The 19,375-nt window shown below is 45.1% G+C and overlaps 2 protein-coding genes across 3 annotated transcripts in view; one reads left to right on the forward strand and one right to left on the reverse strand.

Moving 5' to 3' along the window:
* LOC311103233 (coronin-7-like) overlaps positions 1-5,731 on the reverse strand; it is a gene marked incomplete at its 3' end in the record, with an annotated part of 63,201 nt that extends 57,470 nt beyond the window's left edge. The window contains exons 1-4 of the mRNA XM_084144772.1: positions 5,598-5,731; positions 2,727-2,823; positions 2,228-2,308; positions 800-870 (exon numbers count right to left, since the gene is read on the reverse strand). Of these exons, the coding sequence (XP_084000898.1) occupies positions 800-870; positions 2,228-2,308; positions 2,727-2,823; positions 5,598-5,657 (309 nt within the window). The 5' untranslated portion in view covers positions 5,658-5,731. The remainder of the gene's footprint in view (positions 1-799; positions 871-2,227; positions 2,309-2,726; positions 2,824-5,597) is intronic.
* Positions 5,732-6,122: 391 nt separating this feature from the next.
* Positions 6,123-17,157, forward strand: LOC311104502 (dnaJ homolog subfamily A member 3, mitochondrial-like; the record flags this gene model as incomplete). Of its 2 annotated transcripts, XM_084146356.1 has the most annotated exons (11): positions 6,123-6,330; positions 6,987-7,129; positions 7,257-7,340; positions 7,630-7,842; positions 8,125-8,277; positions 8,358-8,505; positions 9,627-9,820; positions 11,564-11,679; positions 11,866-11,963; positions 12,134-12,266; positions 15,368-17,157. In XM_084146356.1, 10 exons carry the CDS (start codon positions 6,123-6,125, stop codon positions 12,250-12,252), a joined length of 1,476 nt encoding a protein of 491 aa, XP_084002482.1. In that variant the 3' UTR covers positions 12,253-12,266; positions 15,368-17,157. The 2 variants fall into 2 exon arrangements, with proteins under 2 accessions (XP_084002482.1, XP_084002483.1); XM_084146357.1 differs by lacking the exon at positions 12,134-12,266.
* Positions 17,158-19,375: the final 2,218 nt, after the last annotated feature.

Raw genomic sequence — 19,375 nt, forward strand, 5'->3', positions numbered from 1 at the left:
CTTTACTGTGGACTGAGGCTTACGGCCCAGTGTGGCTGTACATTTGTTTACTCAGCCCTCTGAGGCAGACCCTGCTGCTGAGTCTGCACACACACACACACACACACACACACACTCACACACTCACACACTCACACACTCACACACTCACACACTCACACACTCACACACTCACACACTCACACACTCAGCACATTCTTAAGGCTGAGCACCTGTGGGGAAGCAGCTCTGAGGTAAGATGGACTCTGAGTGACTTCAAAGGTTTCTTTCCACATAATAACAACAGTCAATGCAATTCATTTTTTCATCCAGATCTGTCATAGCCCTCGTTCCCGGCCTAAAGACACAAACAACTGTTAATGTGCATGTACCATGGAAAAATACAACAGACGGTCTGCAAGAGAGTGTGAGACCATAACAAGATCCTCTTTCCTCCCTTCCTTCCTGAAAGCAATCACTCATCTTATAGTTAGGTGAAGGGCCAAGAGGAAGGAAGGAAAGAATGAAGGATGTTTAAAAAAAAATGAAGACAGGGCCTTAGAGGAATGAGGACAGAGAGACAGGGCCTTAGAGGAATGAGGACAGAGAGACAGGGCCTTAGAGGAATGAGGACAGAGAGACAGGGCCTTAGAGGAATGAGGACAGAGAGACAGGGCCTTAGAGGAATGAGGACAGAGAGACAGGGCCTTAGAGGAATGAGGACAGAGAGACAGGGCCTTAGAGGAATGAGGACAGGGTCTTAGAGGAATGAGGACAGGGAGACAGGGCCTTAGAGGAATGAGGTTGGAGAGGGCCTCACCGTTTCATCTGCAGAACAGGTAGCCAGGAGATTATCATCAAACGGAGAGAAGTCCAAATCAGTTATCAGATCTGAGAGAGTGAGAGAGACAGAGAGAGAGGAGGAGGACAAACAAGAGATTTAGGTCACAAGTGTAAGGGTTTATTTCAGAACAATGGCATTTGCATTCCTCTTGTGATCACTTGGGAACAAGGAGTATAATTTGTAAGTTAAAAGGTCCAATGCAGCAGTTTTTATCTCAATATCAAATCATTTCTGGGGAACAATTAAGTACCTTACTGTGATTGTGTTCAATTAAAATGGTCAAAAAGAAACAACAATAGCTTCTAAACAAATAGCAATTTCTGAAGCAATAATTTTGCTAGGAATGTCTGGGAGTGGTCTGTGTGGGGAGGGGAAAACTGAAAACTAGTGGTTATTGGCAGAGATGTTTGGAACCCTTTTTCTAATTGGTCAATTAACTAATTTACCGCCTGGTGATGTCACACTAAAACAGGCTGAAATATCAGGTGGTCTTTCCAAACAGCTCTTACACTAAAAGGGCATTACAATCATTTTCATAATTTCATAGTATTATTCCAACCTCATAGTGTGGAAATATATATAAAACACAGGAAAATCACATTTTTGACTGCACTGGGCTTGTAAAAAAACGGACAAAAGGGAGTGAGTTAGAAAAAGGTTGAGGTTGAAACATAGCCTGTCTCTCACGTTAGAAACCACGTTAAACCAAGAGGATATTCCCTTTTGGGACAATGATTTTTGAAGTCGTAGGCAGGGCTAGCTCATCACGAGACCATGAGCAACCATGTACCCGACTCATGTTCGCTACACCTAGTTCCATATCTGGTTGTACTGTCTATCTAACTCCTTCGGTCGGGAGTCGTGACAATGACCATAGCAGTTGGCAAGACAGACAGCACATTAATTGATCTGGGACTGGACTATGTCAAACGAACTCATGGTAAGAATTTGAAATATTAAAGATGCACTATGCAGAAATCGCTCTGCCATTTCCTGGTGGCTAAAATTCTAATAGTTTGCTTAATTGCAGTTTATGTGACAAAACAAACAAGTGTAGTGTACAGGGTCATTGTACCATCTAAACCACTGAGAAATATATTTTACATAACCAAAAATATTGTATTTTCAGCTGTTTGAAGCAAAAGACGCAAAAATAAAACTAAACGGGAAGCATAGAAATAGTGCACATAGAACAGATCTACCGCTTCTTAAGACTTGCTTTCGATGCAGATGACAGATCTATAACACACATTTCTATATGGATTTGGTCAGGTCGCCCAAAAAGTTACATATTGCAGCTTTAAGAAATGTAAAACAACAGAGAGAGAAATGAGAGAGTTGTGATGAGTGGATAGTGTCTGGTGCTTGTGAAGGAGGGATGAAAAGTAGATAGAGGGATCTTACCAGCATGACATGGGATCAGAGTCACTGTCCACTTGCCATCAGACCCTGGTTCCACAGAGGTGAGGCCGAGCATTCCTCCACCTGGTGACAGAGAAAGAGACACACACACACAAAAACACACACAGAGAGACACACACAGAGACACAGACAGTGTGATCGATACAGTCTCTCTTTCATACAAAACAGATGGAGATTCAAGATATGGGAAATATCTGCTCTGTGATGGTAATACCTGCTCACACACGCTTCAACAGACAGGTAAACTTACCAGAGAGACAGACAGCATGACTCCTCATAAGAGACCAGACAGAACATTCTTAGTTGAACCCCAACCGCATACCACTGTTGCCTGAATCACACTATAGGGCCAAACGGATACCACATCCACCATAGTTGCTAGAACCATGCATGAACTGACATTTTGAAAAGAAAATGTCCAAGCCAGCACAGTACGGTTCCGGTTGGCCCTATAGTTGTCCCGACTGAGTCTCATCCTTACCGGCCTGGTCAGTGTTGAAGGCCACAAGCCTGGGGCTGGATTTGATGTGGTTCCCCTGAGAGGTGAAGGATCCTGCCCGGATATTACTGATCCAGCCCTGGACACAGAGGGGTAATTAACAGTGCATTAGGGGTACGTGTGGTGGGACTCTGGAGCTATCATTAGGAAGCTGACTGATGGAACTGGCCATCAGATAAAACAAAGGTGATCACTGTGGTCTAAAAGATGACGGCTATTTCTGACCTATGCTAATACAATAGAGTAGGGACAAACATAATTGTTGTTATACATGACAAGAAAACCATTAGAATGTTTCAGTTGTTGTCTGTTCACTTAAAATGCAAGTCTGTCCAACTGAGTGGGATCCTAAGCGTTCCCTTGACAAGTCCACACAAGAGAACAGCAGCTCACACTCTTTCAGACACACACTGCTGAAGTGCAATGCAGTTCATAGTCATCCCAAAATAAACTGTGGATACCTTAAACGCAGAGGCAGAGCACACACACACTGCTTCTCCAAACACCCAAGATTAAAGACTAACTGTGATAATAAGGAAGACGGTATCAGAGGGCGTGTTGTTATACACACACCCTCTGCCGTGCCTGTTGTATCAGCAGAATGTTAAGGAAGTGGAAGCGACTCCCTGCGATGTGCATTCTAAAACCTCTTTTCACAACAGTAACAACAGGGCAGAGGCAGGAGGGCTGTGTGTTTGAATACCACTGCTGCCAAAACCGTTATGGACTAACCATGTCAGACAATAGGCCTAAACACAGTCGCGAGCACCAGCAGGGAAGGTACAGAGAGCACTTTGCAGCCCAGACAGCGTCTGACAGCCTAGCAAAACAGCTAGTTTCTCTCTCTCAGGAAACACACATTACTGCTCCATAGGCAGCCAGGCATAAAGAGAACCAGGTGCCCATTCACACTCACTCACTCCTTGGAGTTCTCCCTCCCTCTCTAACCCTCTCTCTCCCTCTAGCTCTCTCACTCTCGCTTTCGCTCTCTCTCTCCCCATTTGAAGTGGTGCTTTGAGCGTTGCTTTTCTGAGGCAGTGCTCGTAACAGGATCAGAGATCCACTCTGCAGCTGAAACTCACTCACACTGTGAGACTGTGTGGAAGCTTGCTACATTGAGAATAATCATCCAAGTAATGGTCTGTTTCATAACCTATTTATAAGAGCAACCTTTTCAAGCTGTATTTTAGCCAGAGAGGGGTCACTCATGATGTAGACCTATTATAAAAGGGAACTTAACTCTCATCAATGCCAAATCAGTCATGAACTTCAGCTATTGCTTGACCGTGCAGCAGTGTACTGTAGTTTACACTGTAGGCCTAACCACTGTAGGTCATCATGCACATACAGCTCTGAGGAGACTGCAGTTGGGTGTCACACATGCTCTGAGCACCTGGTAGCAGCGGTGTGTGGCTTCACCATCAGATACATCTAAGGGCCTCTGGGGCTTTAGCATAGGACTGAACAGCTGACTGGACTAATCCCCAGTCCTCAGACCTGCTGTGACTGCACTTGAGTCCCAGGACCTGCCACAGCCAAGGCCCCGGCCCCAGTAGCCTTGCCCAAGCCCTTGGGTATTTCCCATTTTCATCTTTCTCTCTATCCCCCCACACAATAATGTGTGACAAAGCCCAGGCTAAACCTGAATAAATATATACATATAAAGAGACAAAGCCCAGGCTAAAAAAGGCAAGCCATGGTTCTAAATAAGAGGGATTGTTCAGGTGGTAGCCTACATCTGACAGCATGTAGGAGGTGACTAGCTGGCATCATGAGAAGTCCTCAAGGCTGTTCAGGTGGTAGCCTACATCTGACAGCATGTAGGAGGTGACTAGCTGGCATCATGAGAAGTCCTCAAGGCTGTTCAGGTGGTAGCCTACATCTGACAGCATGTAGGAGGTGACTAGCTGGCATCATGAGAAGTCCTCAAGGCTGTTCAGGTGGTAGCCTATATCTGACAGCATGTAGGAGGTGACTGGCTGATATCATGAGAAGCCCTCAAGGCAGAACTATTTTTCATCAAGGGGCTTAGCTACAGCAAGTCCAGAGATCAACTTGCATCATCAGGATCTACTAGGTTATAAAATGAAATCCTCCACAATGCCTAAATCATCCACTTGATATTAAGAATGTCAGACATTTCCACTGTCTCAGCCAGTCATCACAAGACAGCAGTGGGGAGGTTACATAATCATCCACAGGAAGAGTAGTAATGGCTGTCTGTGCAAATTGGAGCACAGCCCAAACGTGTGTAACTCAATCTACCTGCTTTTTAAAACCGGTATGCGAGGCACTCCCAGGTATCTAACACCAGGACTGACGGCATGACACCACCACGGTGTATCTTATTCACAGCCTACAGTCATTGGTTGACAGAGAGGAGCTTTGTTAAATGGCGTAGGGATACGTATTGTATGTACAGTGCACTTTACATCTCAAATCTGAGCATTGCTGCTACATTGTAGAATGGTGACCGGTTACAATGAGAGCAAGAATTCGCAACAATGTGGCCATTCAGTGATGATGAGCATCACAGCCTATCTGTAACATCCGACAATCCTGCCCAATACGAACCACTGTCAAACGTGGAATTTGCATAGACTGCTGAAAGCTAGCTAGATAACAATAACCACATGGTTAACACTGTAGCAGCCTTCGCGATTTGCTCTTGATTTTCGTAGACAATTGTTTCTCTACCGACACACTCTTGCGATGCAATAGCCTTCTGCAGATATGCAGGAAGTTCAATTTCCTCCATACATTTTCAGACGTTCCCCAAAACACCACTCCGTCTTCTTCACGGTTGCTAAGAACCAATGCTGGCGAGGCTTTCTTTCAACGCTCATTACTTACATCTTTCTTGGCGATCTTCGGGGTGGTGTTTTTGAATTTGGAGGTCTTGAAACGATTCATTCTAGTCACCTAAATTAACTTTCGTGCCTTCCGGGTATCTCTGTCTTGTTGATACTCTCCTAAAAGCGCGAGCACTCAGCAGCACGCTCCTTTTCAGATGACAGTTCTCGAGTTCAGCACTGTCACAACTCGCTGTACTATGTGAACGACTCTATCGACGATCGACTCAGATCCCTGTTTAGCTACATCAATTGTGATTGACCACGGTAAAATACAAATATTTATGTTTTAAATGTTTAATCGTGAGTAAGAAGCGGACTGCATGGGATACAAATGTTTAAATACTCATCCACAGTTTCTCAAGTGCAGATATTGCAACAGAGTGAAAGTTAGTTTGCTCTCAAGTTGGCAATCTTCAATCTTGAAACAAAAATATCTTTATTGGCGGTCAACGCTTCTGCGCATGTCCGTGACACCGCTTTACTTGCACATGCGCAGTCCCCGCTGAGTAACAGCAGTGGAGTAATGATGGCGTCCTCAGCGGCTCGGTGCTCCACACGCTGGATAACAGTTGCTGTGTTCTCCGGTCACCGTCGTGCTTGCTGTGCTCTGGCCCCTTCTTCTAATGGAGGTGCCAGAAGTCTGTCGACTTTAGGAACACAGAAGATGTGGCCGGGAGGCAATGCAATGCGCGGGGGCACGGGGAATGCGTTGACATTGAGAGGGCTGTCAGGTAGGGGGTGCACTTAGACGGCCTAGCTAGCAAGCTAGGCTAGCTTGATGCTAGCGTTTCTCGTAGTTTCCATGCACCTTTTTGGACACAACTGACAGTCTGCAATCAGTTTTTTTGACACCACGGTAACATTCCTAACGATGCAACTGAAAGACAGACTAACGTTAGCTCATGGATGATGATGACATACCATGGAAGAGGGATGTAATCCCATAGCTAGCTAGCAGTTAGCTTGTACGCATTCAAATTGTTGGGGGTGTTTGATACTGTAGCTAGCCTGCAGCTGCATAGCCATTGCATGGAAAGTCATGTCAGGTCACAGCACTGATGATCTTGAACGGACTGTCAGGAATGGCTACTGTACTGTACAGTCAAACACAGTGCGTTGAACTAGCTGTATCTGCATGGTCCCTGATTAGGTAGTTACAGATGCCAACTGGCGTTGGCTAGAAACTTCTTGGCCCAAGAGCTGATCATAACAGACAGCAGCTAACTTTAATGTATTTAGTTTGAGTCCCCAGATATATCGATAGAGCCCTGCTTAGTGTTATATATGAATTGTGTGAGTGTACAGGCCTGTAGGTACCTTGAAAATAGATATATAATCCACAATCATGTCGCCAGGTGTAATCTACTCACATGCCCTTTCTTTGTAGTTCCAGGTGTCAAATCTCCCCATGTCATCTGCACACTGTCCTTCCACACAAGTGCCCCGGCATCCAACAAACAGGACTTCTACACAGTGCTGGGGGTACCACGCACTGCCACCCAAAAAGAGATCAAGAAAGCATATTACCAGGTGTGTGTGTCACTGTGTGTGTGTGTGTGACCACTTCCTGTGTAGTGTTGACTTACTGTATTGATCCTTTGCTTTCACCACTCACCACAGTTGTTGAAGGAGAATGTTTGTTGTTGTCTCTCTTCAGATGGCCAAGAAGTATCATCCTGACACCAACAAGGAAGACCCTAAGGCCAAGGAGAAATTTGCTCAGCTGGCTGAAGCTTATGAGGTTTGGCTCAAGTTCTTCTTCAAAACCGGCTTCCCCTTTAAGAAACTAAAATGAGATTAAAGGGATAGCGGTGAAAGGTATAGCAATATTTCTGTGACTTGTGTAGCTGATGTGGAATCACTAGTTAGTTAGTTACTTGCCTAACTGGTTTCTTGGTACTATTTGATGTCACTCTTGAAGTGTCTGTTAATCAAATAAACAAAACATCAGAACCACTTGACTTTATGATGGAACTACCTGATCTTACTGGAGGACTGTGCATCTTATTTCCTGCTTTGTTCTCCCCCAGGTGCTGAGTGACGAGGTGAAGAGGAAGCAGTATGACACGTACGGGGTGGCAGGGTTTGATGCCAACCAGGCGGGTGGTGGTGGACACCAGCAGTACTGGAGCGGACAGACCAGCAGCGTGGACCCAGAGGAACTGTTCCGCAAGATCTTTGGGGAGTTCTCCGGAAGCCGCGGCTTCGGTGACTTCAACGCCATATTTGATCAGCCCCAGGAGGTACGTTGTTGGGACGCCTTACTGCTTTTAGAAGCAGGGGGTTTGGAGAGGGCGTTACGACTAGCCTAATCCCAGATCTGTCTGTGCATGACAACGACCATATGAGTTGGCTATACAGCACAAACAGAAGTTATGACTCCTCATTCAAGTAAATGTTCAGTGAGGCCATATTGAGTGAGCCCATGCCAGGAAGTAAAAGCAGGAAGTAATTCTTTTTTTAGGAGTGTAAACCTTTTGTTAAGGACATCCAAGATTAATCTCTTGTCCCTGCTTTCCTCCCAGTTTATCATGGAGCTGACGTTCAACCAAGCTGCCAAGGGGGTCAACAAAGAGATGGCGTTCAACACTGAGGCCAGCTGCCAGCGCTGTGAAGGCAAAGGGAGCGAGCCGGGTACCAAGGTTGTGCACTGCCACTACTGCAACGGCTCTGGCATGGTAGGTGACATGATGTGTGACGTGATGTGTTCGTGTCTCACGTGCTTGTCTCACGTGCTTGTGTGTTTTGCGCTGTGCAGGAGACGGTGAACACGGGCCCCTTTGTGATGCGGTCGACATGCCGTCGCTGTAGTGGGAAAGGCACTGTGATCTCCACCCCCTGTAACTCCTGTCACGGGACCGGACAAACCAGACAGAAAAAGACAGTTACGGTGCCTGTGCCAGCAGGTGAGACACACGTACACCCACACACTGACTCTCACTCACTCCTATACCTACCCAGTCTTACCTAGAATCTTTCAAAACAATACTTGATCTAAAAATAGTATGCATTTTCTTACACACACAGAGACCCAGAAGCAGCCTTTTCATCCTGAATCTCTCACATGAACACTTCCTTTTCTCAATAAGATCACTGACCAATTGTATAATGATCTTATACTGTTTGAAACTTCTATAAAACTCTAAAATGCTGCATGAAGCAGTCCCTACTGTTTAAAACTTCTATAAAACTATAATGCTGGATGAATCAGTCTCTGAAACCGGGTGTACACTACACAATTTTGGCCTTGATTTAGCTGTCCCAGACACGTTTTTGAGATCAGATACAAAATCCCCATGTCGTTGACTACTCGGGGTGCGCGGCCATCACCTACGCACGTTTAATGTGAGCGGGTCAGAGACTCAATATGAGGGCTACCGATCCTGTCTTTGAGCAGTCCCAGACGTCCTGATATTTTCAAACATGTTTGATTTTATCGGCACAAAATCTGCAATACTCTTGTAGTGTGTTAGATGTGCAACGACATGTTTTGAGAACGGTGATCAGCAATAGCCAATGAGAGCTGGCCAGAGAAGAAGCCCTTGAGATGATGACGTTGTTTTGCGTCACCCAGAATGTGTAGACTCTCCAGCAGGAGCCATGACCACTACTAGTATGCGTTTGTACTTGCCTTTAACCAAAGCCAAAGTGTCAAATCGTTACAGCTCTGAAGTTCACAAGCAATGTTATAAAATTCAAAATGTTGGCTAGATATTTCAACTCTATGGCAGGTGTGAATGTCTGACTGAAAATGTTTGAGGCTGATTTGTTCTAGCTACGTTGACAATCTAATTGCATAAATGTTTGGGTGAGACAGCGTGGTGGTATGAAGTATCGTGTAGTGTGTGACCCCGTCTGTGCCACATCGTGTAGTGTGTGACCCCGTCTGTGCCACATCGTGTAGTGTGTGACCCCGTCTGCACCACTACGTAGGAAAGACGTTTAATGTGAGAGGCTCAGCGATGTTAGGATATTGAAAGTCGTGTAGTGCACGCCCGGCTTAACTGGCTGTGTTGTCTCTTTGCAGGTGTTGAGGACGGTCAGACGGTCAGGATGCCTGTGGGGAAGAAGGAGGTGTTCATCACGTTCCGGGTCCAGAAGAGCCCAGTATTCAGACGGGATGGAGCAGACATCCACTCTGATGTGATGATCTCTGTAGCTCAGGCTGTCCTGGGGGGCACGGCCCGGGCACAGGGCCTCTACGAGACAGTCAACCTCTCGGTGAGAGACACACAGACATACCAACCTTTCTGTGACACATACATACATACATACATACATACATACATACATACATACATACATACATACAGTTGAAGTCGGAAGTTTACATACACTTAGGTTGGAGTCATTAAAACTCGTTTTCAACCACTCCACAAATTTCTTGTTAACAAACTATAGTTTTGGCAAGTCGGTTAGGACATCTACTTTGTACATGACACATAATTTTTCCAACAATTGTTTACAGACAGATTATTTCACTTATAATTCACTGTATCACAATTCCAGTGGGTCAGAAGTTTACATACACTAAGTTGACTGCGCCTTTAAACAGCTTGGAAGATTCCAGAAAATGATGTCATGGCTTTAAAAGCTTCTGATAGGCTAATTGACATAATTTGATTCAATTGGAGGTGTACCTGTGGATGTATTTCAAGGCCTCAAAAGAATCAATCGAAATCATCCAAGACCTCAGAAATAAAATTGTAGACCTCCACAAGTCTGGTTCATGCTTGGGAGCAATTTCCAAACGCCTGAAGGTACCACGTTCATCTGTACAAACAATAGTACGCAAGTATAAACACCACGGGACCACGCAACCGTCATACTGCTCAGGAAGGAGACGCGTTCTGTCTCCTAGAGATGAACGTACTTTGGTGCGAAAAGTGCAAATCAATCCCAGAACAGCAAAGGACCTTGTGAAGATGCTGGAGGAAACCGGTACAAAAGTATCTATATCCACAGTAAAACGAGTCCTATATCGACATAACCTGAAAGGCCGCTCAGCAAGGAAGAAGCCACCGCTCTAAAACCGCCATAAAAAAGCCAGATGGTTTGCAACTGCACATGGGGACAAAGATCATACTTTTTGGAGAAATGTCCTCTGGTCTGATAAAACAAAAATAGAACTGTTTGGCCATAATGACTATCGTTATGTTTGGAGGAAAAAGTGGGATGCTTGCAAGCCAAAGAACACCATCCCAACCGTGAAGCACGGGGGTGGCAGCATCATGCTGTGGGGGTGCTTTGCTGCAGGAGGGACTGGTGCACTTCACAAAATAGATGGCATCATGAGGAAGGAAAATTATGTGGATATACTGAAGCAACATCTCAAGACATCAGTCAGGAAGCTTGGTCGCAAATGGGTCTTCCAAATGGACAATGACCCCAAGCATACTTCCAAAGTTGTGGCAAAATGGCTTAAGGACAACAAAGTCAAGGTATTGGAGTGGCCATCATAAAGCCCTGACCTCAATCCTATAGAAAATGTGTGGGCAGAACTGAAAAGGCATGTGCGAGCAAGGAGGCCTACAAACCTGACTCAGTTACACCCGGTCTGTCTGGAGGAATGGGCCAAAATTCACCCAATTTATTGTGGGAAGCTTGTGGAAGGCTACCTGAAACGTTTGACCCAAGTTAAACAATTTAAAGACAATGCTACCAAATACTAATTGAGTGTATATAAACTTCTGACCCACTGGGAATGTGTTGAAATAAATAAAAGCTGAAATAAATAATTCTCTCCACTATTATTCTGACATTTCACATTCTTAAAATAAAGTGGTGTTCCTAACTGACCTAAAACAAGGAAATTTTACTAGGATTAAATGTCAGGAATTGTGAACAACTGAGTTTAAATGTATTTGGCTAAGGTGGATGTAAACTTCAGACTTCAACTGTACAGACATAGGAGTGATGGATCGATGGCCAGTAACTAACTGTGATTGGTGGATCCTCTTGTAGATCCCTGCTGGGATCCAGACAGACCAGAGAATCCTCCTCTCTGGGAAGGGCATCGCACGGATCAGTGGCTATGGTTACGGAGATCACTACGTCCACGTCAAAGTCAGAGTCCCCAAGTAAGCTATTGACAATACACCTTTAGATAACATCTCTGTAGTAAGTTACTGACAATACACCTTCAGATAACATCTCTGTAGTAAGTTACTGACAATACACCTTCAGATAACATCTCTGTAGTAAGTTACTGACAAATGTTAGATGCTCATCTCCACTCTTGTGTGTGTGTGTGTGTGTGTGTGCAGGACCCTGACAGACAGACAGAAAGCTCTGCTCATGAGCTACGCAGAGGACGAGACTGAAGTGGAGGGGACTGTCAATGGTGTCACCAGCACCACTGCAGGTAGTGGCACACACACACTGTTTCTGCGCTAGGTTCCTACACACTGACTGCACACTTACCTGCTTCACTTCATTTGGTTTACAATTAGTTGAGGTCCCAGCTCTGCTGATCAAGGCTGATAATGTGAAATTAGTGAAATCTTGGCTCACGCAGTACATGTTTCTGACCAGGTGGGGGCAGCAGTGGTAAGGAGTCTGGGGCAGGTCAGGACAGGCAAGAGGAGGGAGGAGAGAGCAAGGAGGAGCAGGGCTTCTTCACCAAGTTAAAAAAATGGTTTAGCTCCACCTGACAGTCACAAACCAGGTAGGACACTCTAGTCATGATGTCTCCTTTGCCACTTGTGGACATGCATATGTGGGATACACAGTTTGTTTCTGGAACAAACTGGTTCGTGGCACACCATTTGTCAGTCAGCTGGTTTGTGGCTGTCATCTGTATAAAGGTGCATGCATACATACATACAAAAGTATGTGGACACCCCTTCAAATTAGTGGATTCGGTTATTTCAGCCACAGCCATGCAATCTCCATAGACAAAAATTGGCAGTAGAATGGCCTTACTGAAGAGCTCAGTGACTTTCAACGTGGCACTGTCATAGGATGCCAGCTTTCCAACAAGTCAGTTTGTCAAATTTCTGCCCTGCCAGAGCTGCCCCGGTCAACTGTAAGTGCTGTTATTGTGAAGTGGAAAACGTCTAGGAGCAACAACGGCTCAGCCGCAAACGGGTAGGCCACACAAGCTCACAGAACGGGACCACCGAGTGCTGAAGCACGTAGCGCGTAAAAACCGTCTGTCCTCAGTTGCAACACTCACTACTGAGTTCCAAACTGCCTCTGGAAGCAACGTCAGCACAATAACTGTTCGTCGGGAGCTTCATGAAATGGGTTTCCATGGCCGAGCAGCTGCACACAAGCCTAAGATCACCATGCGCAATGCCAAGCGTCGGCTGGAGTGGTGTAAAGCTCGCCTCGATTGGACTCTGGAGCAGTGGAAACACGTTCTCTGGAGTGATGAATCACGCTTCACCATCTGGCAGTCCAACGGACGAATCTGGATTTTGCGGATGCCAGGAGAACACTCCCTACCCAACTGCATAGTGCCAACTATAAAGTTAGGTGGAGGAGGAATAATGGTCTGGGGCTGTTTTTCATGGTTCGGCCTAGACCCCTTAGTTCCAGTGAAGGGAAATCTTAACGCTACAGCATACAATTACATTCTAGATGATTCTGTGCTTCCAACTTTGTGGCAACAGTTTGGGGAAGGCCCTGTCCTGTTTCAGCATGACAATTCCCCCGTGCACAAAGCGAGGTCCATACAGAAATGGTTTGTTGAGATTGTTGTGGAAGAACTTGACTGGCTTGCACAGAGCCCTGACCTCAACCCCATCGAACACCTTTGGGATGAATTGGAACGCCTACTGCGAGCCAGGCCTAATCGCCCAACATCAGTTGCTAACCTTACTAATGCTCTTGTGGGTGAATGGAAGCAAGTCCCCGCAGCAATGTTCCAACTTATAGTGGAAAGCTTTCCCAGAAGACTGGAGGCTGTTATAGCAGCAAAGGGGGGGACCAACTCCATATTAATGCCCATGATTTTGAGATGAGATGTTCCACGAACAGGTGTCCACATACTTTTGGTCATGTAGTGTACATGCATACACACGATGGTTTAACCATAGAAATACACTGCTCAAAAAAATAAAGGTAACACTTAAACAACACAATGTAACTCCAAGTCAATCACACTTCTGTGAAATCAAACTGTCCACTTAGGAAGCAACACTGATTGACAATACATTTCACATGCTGTTGTGCAAATGGAATAGACAACAGGTGGAAATTATAGGCAATTAGCAAGACACCCCCAATAAAGAAGTGGTTCTGAAGGTGGTGACCACAGACCACTTCTCAGTTCCTATGCTTCCTGGCTGATGTTTTGGTCACTTTTGAATGCTGGCGGTGCTTTCACTCTAGTGGTAGCATGAGACGGAGTCTACAACCCACACAAGTGGCTCAGGTAGTGCAGCTCATCCAGGATGGCACATCAATGCGAGCTGTGGCAAGAAGGTTTGCTGTGTCTGTCAGCGTAGTGTCCAGAGCATGGAGGCGCTACCAGGAGACAGGTCAGTACATCAGGAGACGTGGAGGAGGCCGTAGGAGGGCAACAACCCAGCAGCAGGACTGCTACCTCCGCCTTTGTGCAAGGAGGAGCAGGAGGAACACTGCCAGAGCCCTGCAAAATGACCTCCAGCAGGCCACAAATGTGCATGTGTCTGCTCAAACGGTCAGAAACAGACTCCATGAGGTTGGTATGAGGGCCCGACGTCCACAGGTGGGGGTTGTGCTTACAGCCCAACACCGTGCAGGACGTTTGGCATTTGTCAGAGAACACCAAGATTGGCAAATTCGCCACTGGCGCCCTGTGCTCTTCACAGATGAAAGCAGGTTCACACTGAGCACATGTGACAGACGTGACAGAGTCTGGAGACGCCGTGGAGAACGTTCTGCTGCCTGCAACATCCTCCAGCATGACCGGTTTGGCGGTGGGTCAGTCATGGTGTGGGGTGGCATTTCTTTGGGGGGCCGCACAGCCCTCCATGTGCTCGCCAGAGGTAGCCTGACTGCCATTAGGTACTGAGATGAGATCCTCAGACCCCTTGTGAGACCATATGCTGGTGCGGTTGGCCCTGGGTTCCTCCTAATGCAAGACAATGCTAGACCTCATGTGGCTGGAGTGTGTCAGCAGTTCCTGCAAGAGGAAGGCATTGATGCTATGGACTGGCCTGCCCGTTCCCCAGACCTGAATCCAATTGAGCACATCATGTCTCGCTCCATCCACCAACGCCACGTTGCACCACAGACTGTCCAGGAGTTGGCGGATGCTTTAGTCCAGGTCTGGGAGGAGATCCCTCAGGAGACCATCCGCCACCTCATCAGGAGCATGCCCAGGCGTTGTAGGGAGGTCATACAGGCACGTGGAGGCCACACACACTACTGAGCCTCATTTTGACTTATTTTAAGGACATTACATCAAAGTTGGATCAGCCTGTAGTGTGGTTTTCCACTTTAATTTTGAGGGTGACTCCAAATCCAGACCTCCATGGGTTGATACATTTGATTTCCATTGATAATTTGTGTGTGATTGTTGTCAGCACATTCAACTATGTAAAGAAAAAAGTATTTAATATGATTATTTCATTCATTCAGATATAGGATGTGTTATTTTAGTGTTCCCTTTATTTTTTTGAGCAGTGTATAATAACTAGAAAAGTCATCCCCAGTCAAATCAATGTTCAGCTGTGACTCTATTTCAATGGGTGGAGGTACAGTAGTTTGTCCTATGCTTGTTTTGCAAACACATGCAGTAATTCTGTTTTTGTCTTTTTTATTTAATTTTACTGAAAGGTAAAAGGTCCACTGGGAACTGAGAGGAGATATTGGAGAGGCGAGTGGCCGAGGTAGAGAAGACAGCTACATGGCCATAAGGAGAGACCAGATATGGGGGAGTGTTGGAGGGATGATGTCTACTGTATCCTACTCTGGCACTGTACTAGTCTGGTTAGCCCAGATCTACCTTCACAGATCTACCTTCGTCCTTGATCAGTTCCCTAGCAGTAGAAGACAATGGAATGAAACAGACTCAAACAGAATGTGGTCCTAACTCACTCCTGCTGCCTACGCTATGAAAGTTACCAGGAAGTGACTGCCCCTTAGCCTTGTAGTTTTTTGGATGGTGTTCAATGTGCAAAAATGTTGCGCAATGGTCTTCAAGCACAAATATTTCATAAAAGCCATCGGTTAGAAGTAAATTAATATAAATATAATATAATTATACATATCTTAAATGACCGTGTGTTAACAAATGTGCCGATATAATCATGAAGCCCATACAAAAGATTAAGGGACATCATCCGGAAGTAAAGCGAAAGGTGCGGCTACGTTCACAGGGTATTCCATAGATTTTCCAAATGTTCCTGTCCATCAGATTCCTAACCGTGTGGTAGCAGCAGCAGTCACTCAAAGTATGGTCTTTCTGCTGTCTTCTCTGAGGAATGCACTGTTTCCAGTGATTGCCAAAAAAAACACGGATATACAAAACATTAGGAACACCTTCCTAATATTGAATTGCATCCACTTTTGCCCTCAGAACATCCTCAATTCGTTGGGCATGGACTCTACAATGTGTCATGCATTCCACAGGGATGCTGGCCCATGTTGACTCAATGCTTCCCACAGTTGTGTCAAGTTGGCTGGATGTCCTATGGGTGGTGGACCATTCTTGATATACACGGGAAACTGTTGAGCGTGAAAAACCCAGCAGTGTTGCAGTTCTTGACACTCAAACTGGTGCGCCTGGCACCTACCACCACACACCGTTCAAAGGCACTCAAATCTTTTGTCTTGCCCATTCACCGTCTGAATGGCACACAACCAATCCATGTCTCAATTGTCTCTAGGCTTAAAAATCCTTATTTAACCTGTCACCTCCCTTTCATCTACACTGATTGGAGTGGATTTAAGTGTAATTAATATGGGATCATAGCTTTCACCTGGTCGGTCTGTCATGGAAAGAGCAGTTATTCCTAATGTTTTGTACACTTAGTGTATAAGAATCCTAAAGCATAGAAAATCAATATTTTATTTAAAAGGACTCGGATGCAATAAGGAACTTTGTTTTGGTTGAAATCCTCCTGATTTTTGAAATGTGTAGTAACTCAGCTGTTTGTTCGGATTCCTCTATGATCTGTATGCTTCCTGTCTAGCGAACCACAGCAGCGAGTTGTACCAACCTCATAACCGCATTAGTACTGTGAAACAGCTAAGGTGAGATAAAGAGGAAGTTGTCTGGCTGATAGCCTTCTCCATTACATTAAGGTTAAAAAAAATAGTGTGTAATGTGTGTGGAGATGCATTTGGTTGTGTGAGAACCCAGACATCCAGGATAGGTATGACTGGACCAGTTGGATCAGATGTGGCTGGACCTCTGCTCTGTCCTCCTACTCTGCCCCTCGTCAACCCCCTCGCTCTTGATGAATCTGAGAATTCACTCAAAGCAGCACATACTTTCATGTACCCCCATTCTGCCTTGTTACATATGTAAATAGACAGCTGTTCATATTGCAACCGTACCAATGTGTCACATGTTAGAGAAATAAATAACATACTATCTATAATAAAAGTGAAATCTAAATGAATTGATGTTTAGTGTCTTATTGCTGCCAGATGTGGAGAACACAGAGAGCAGAAATACTAAACTACTGTACAGCTGTAGAACGGGCCAATGACCCTGGTCTATTACTTCAGATATCCTTCCTTCCTTGAAGTATTAACAGATCTGAATCAGTTGGATCAGTGCAAGTAACATTACTTACACATATCCAACCACTAATAGATCTGTGCTATATTAAGGACACAAGGAATGAAAGATGAACGTTTGAAGTATTCAAACAGATCAAATGTCTCAACTTCCCCTCCCAACACATGAAATGACAACAAAAGTATAAAGGAAATTCAATTATTTATTTTACTACAGACAATATGATGTATTCCTGTGATTTTCTTCTTTCACAATGAGACCATTGACATTTGTTGTAAATCATCAGTCACTGATAAAGGTTAATTTGAGTTAGATTGCAGTGTACTGTACAAGACTAATGGGTTCGATAACACGGTTACGGTTTGCTTTCTGTTACAACCGACAAGGCAAGAAAGAGCCACGCAACGTGTGCCTGTCAAGCGCTCACTGAGATCACCAGGCTTCCGTTAGTCCATCGCCAACAACACTCACACCTGAGATTATGGATCGTGTTCATTAGGGCACACGTTTTAGGGCACAAGTCCAGTTAGTCCCTCCCTGTTTTGTATTTTCTTCAGTTTAGTGCCTACTGAACACAACCCAGGTCATTCCAGAACTCCTCAAATGTTCTAAATACTGCAACAGTTCCATCCCCTGAAAACAAATCCTAAAATTAAGAGAAAAAATAGAATTTACATTGAACTCAAATAAGACAAGTCTTGCAATATACAGCGGGGGAAAAAAGTTTTTAGTCAGCCACCAATTGTGCAAGTTCTCCCACTTAAAAAGATGAGAGAGGCCTGTAATTTTCATCATAGGTACACGTCAAAATTCCAGAAAATCACATTGTAGGACTTTTAATGAATTTATTTGCAAATTATGGTGGAAAATAAGTATTTGGTCACCTACAAACAAGCAATATTTCTGGCTCTCACAGACCTGTAACTTCTTCTTTAAGAGGCTCCAAACTCCACTATGGCCAAGACCAAAGATCTGTCAAAGGACACCAGAAACAAAATTGTAGACCTGCACCAGGCTGGGAAGACTGAATCTGCAATAGGTAAGCAGCTTGGTTTGAAGAAATCAACTGTTGGAGCAATTATTAGGAAATGGAAGACATACAAGACCACTGATAATCTCCCTCGATCTGGGGCTCCACGCAAGATCTCACCCCGTGGGGTCAAAATGATCACAAGAACGGTGAGCAAAAATCCCAGAACCACACGGGGGGACCTAGTGAATGACCTGCAGAGAGCTGGGACCAAAGTAACAAAGCCTACCATCAGTAACACACTATGCCGCCAGGGACTCAAATCCTGCAGTGCCAGACGTGTCCCCCTGCTTAAGCCAGTACATGTCCAGGCCCGTCTGAAGTTTGCTAGAGTGCATTTGGATGATCCAGAAGAGGATTGGGAGAATGTCATATGGTCAGATGAAACCAAAATATAACTTTTTGGTAAAAACTCAACTCGTCGTGTTTGGAGGACAAAGAATGCTGAGTTGCATCCAAAGAACACCATACCTACTGTGAAGCATGGGGGTGGAAACATCATGCTTTGGGGCTGTTTTTCTGCAAAGGGACCAGGACGACTGATCCGTGTAAAGGAAAGAATGAATGGGGCCATGTATCGTGAGATTTTGAGTGAAAACCTCCTTCCATCAGCAAGGGCATTGAAGATGAAACGTGGCTGGGTCTTTCAGCATGACAATGATCCCAAACACACCGCCCAGCAACGAAGGAGTGGCTTCGTAAGAAGCATTTCAAGGTCCTGGGGTGGCCTAGCCAGTCTCCAGATCTCAACCCCATAGAAAATCTTTGGAGGGAGTTGAAAGTCCGTGTTGCCCAGCGACAGCCCCAAAACATCACTGCTCTAGAGGAGATCTGCATGGAGGAATGGGCCAAAATACCAGCAACAGTGTGTGAAAACCTTGTGAAGACTTACAGAAAACGTTTGACCTGTGTCATTGCCAACAAAGGGTATATAACAAAGTATTGAGAAACTTTTGTTATTGACCAAATACTTACTTTTCCACCATAATTTGCAAATAAATTCATTAAAAATCCTACAATGTGATTTTCTGGATTTTTCTTTCTCATTTTGTCTGTCATAGTTGAC

This window comes from Coregonus lavaretus, assembly GCF_964263955.1.
Source record: "Coregonus lavaretus genome assembly, chromosome: 28".
In the NCBI taxonomy this organism is placed as follows: domain Eukaryota; kingdom Metazoa; phylum Chordata; class Actinopteri; order Salmoniformes; family Salmonidae; genus Coregonus; species Coregonus lavaretus.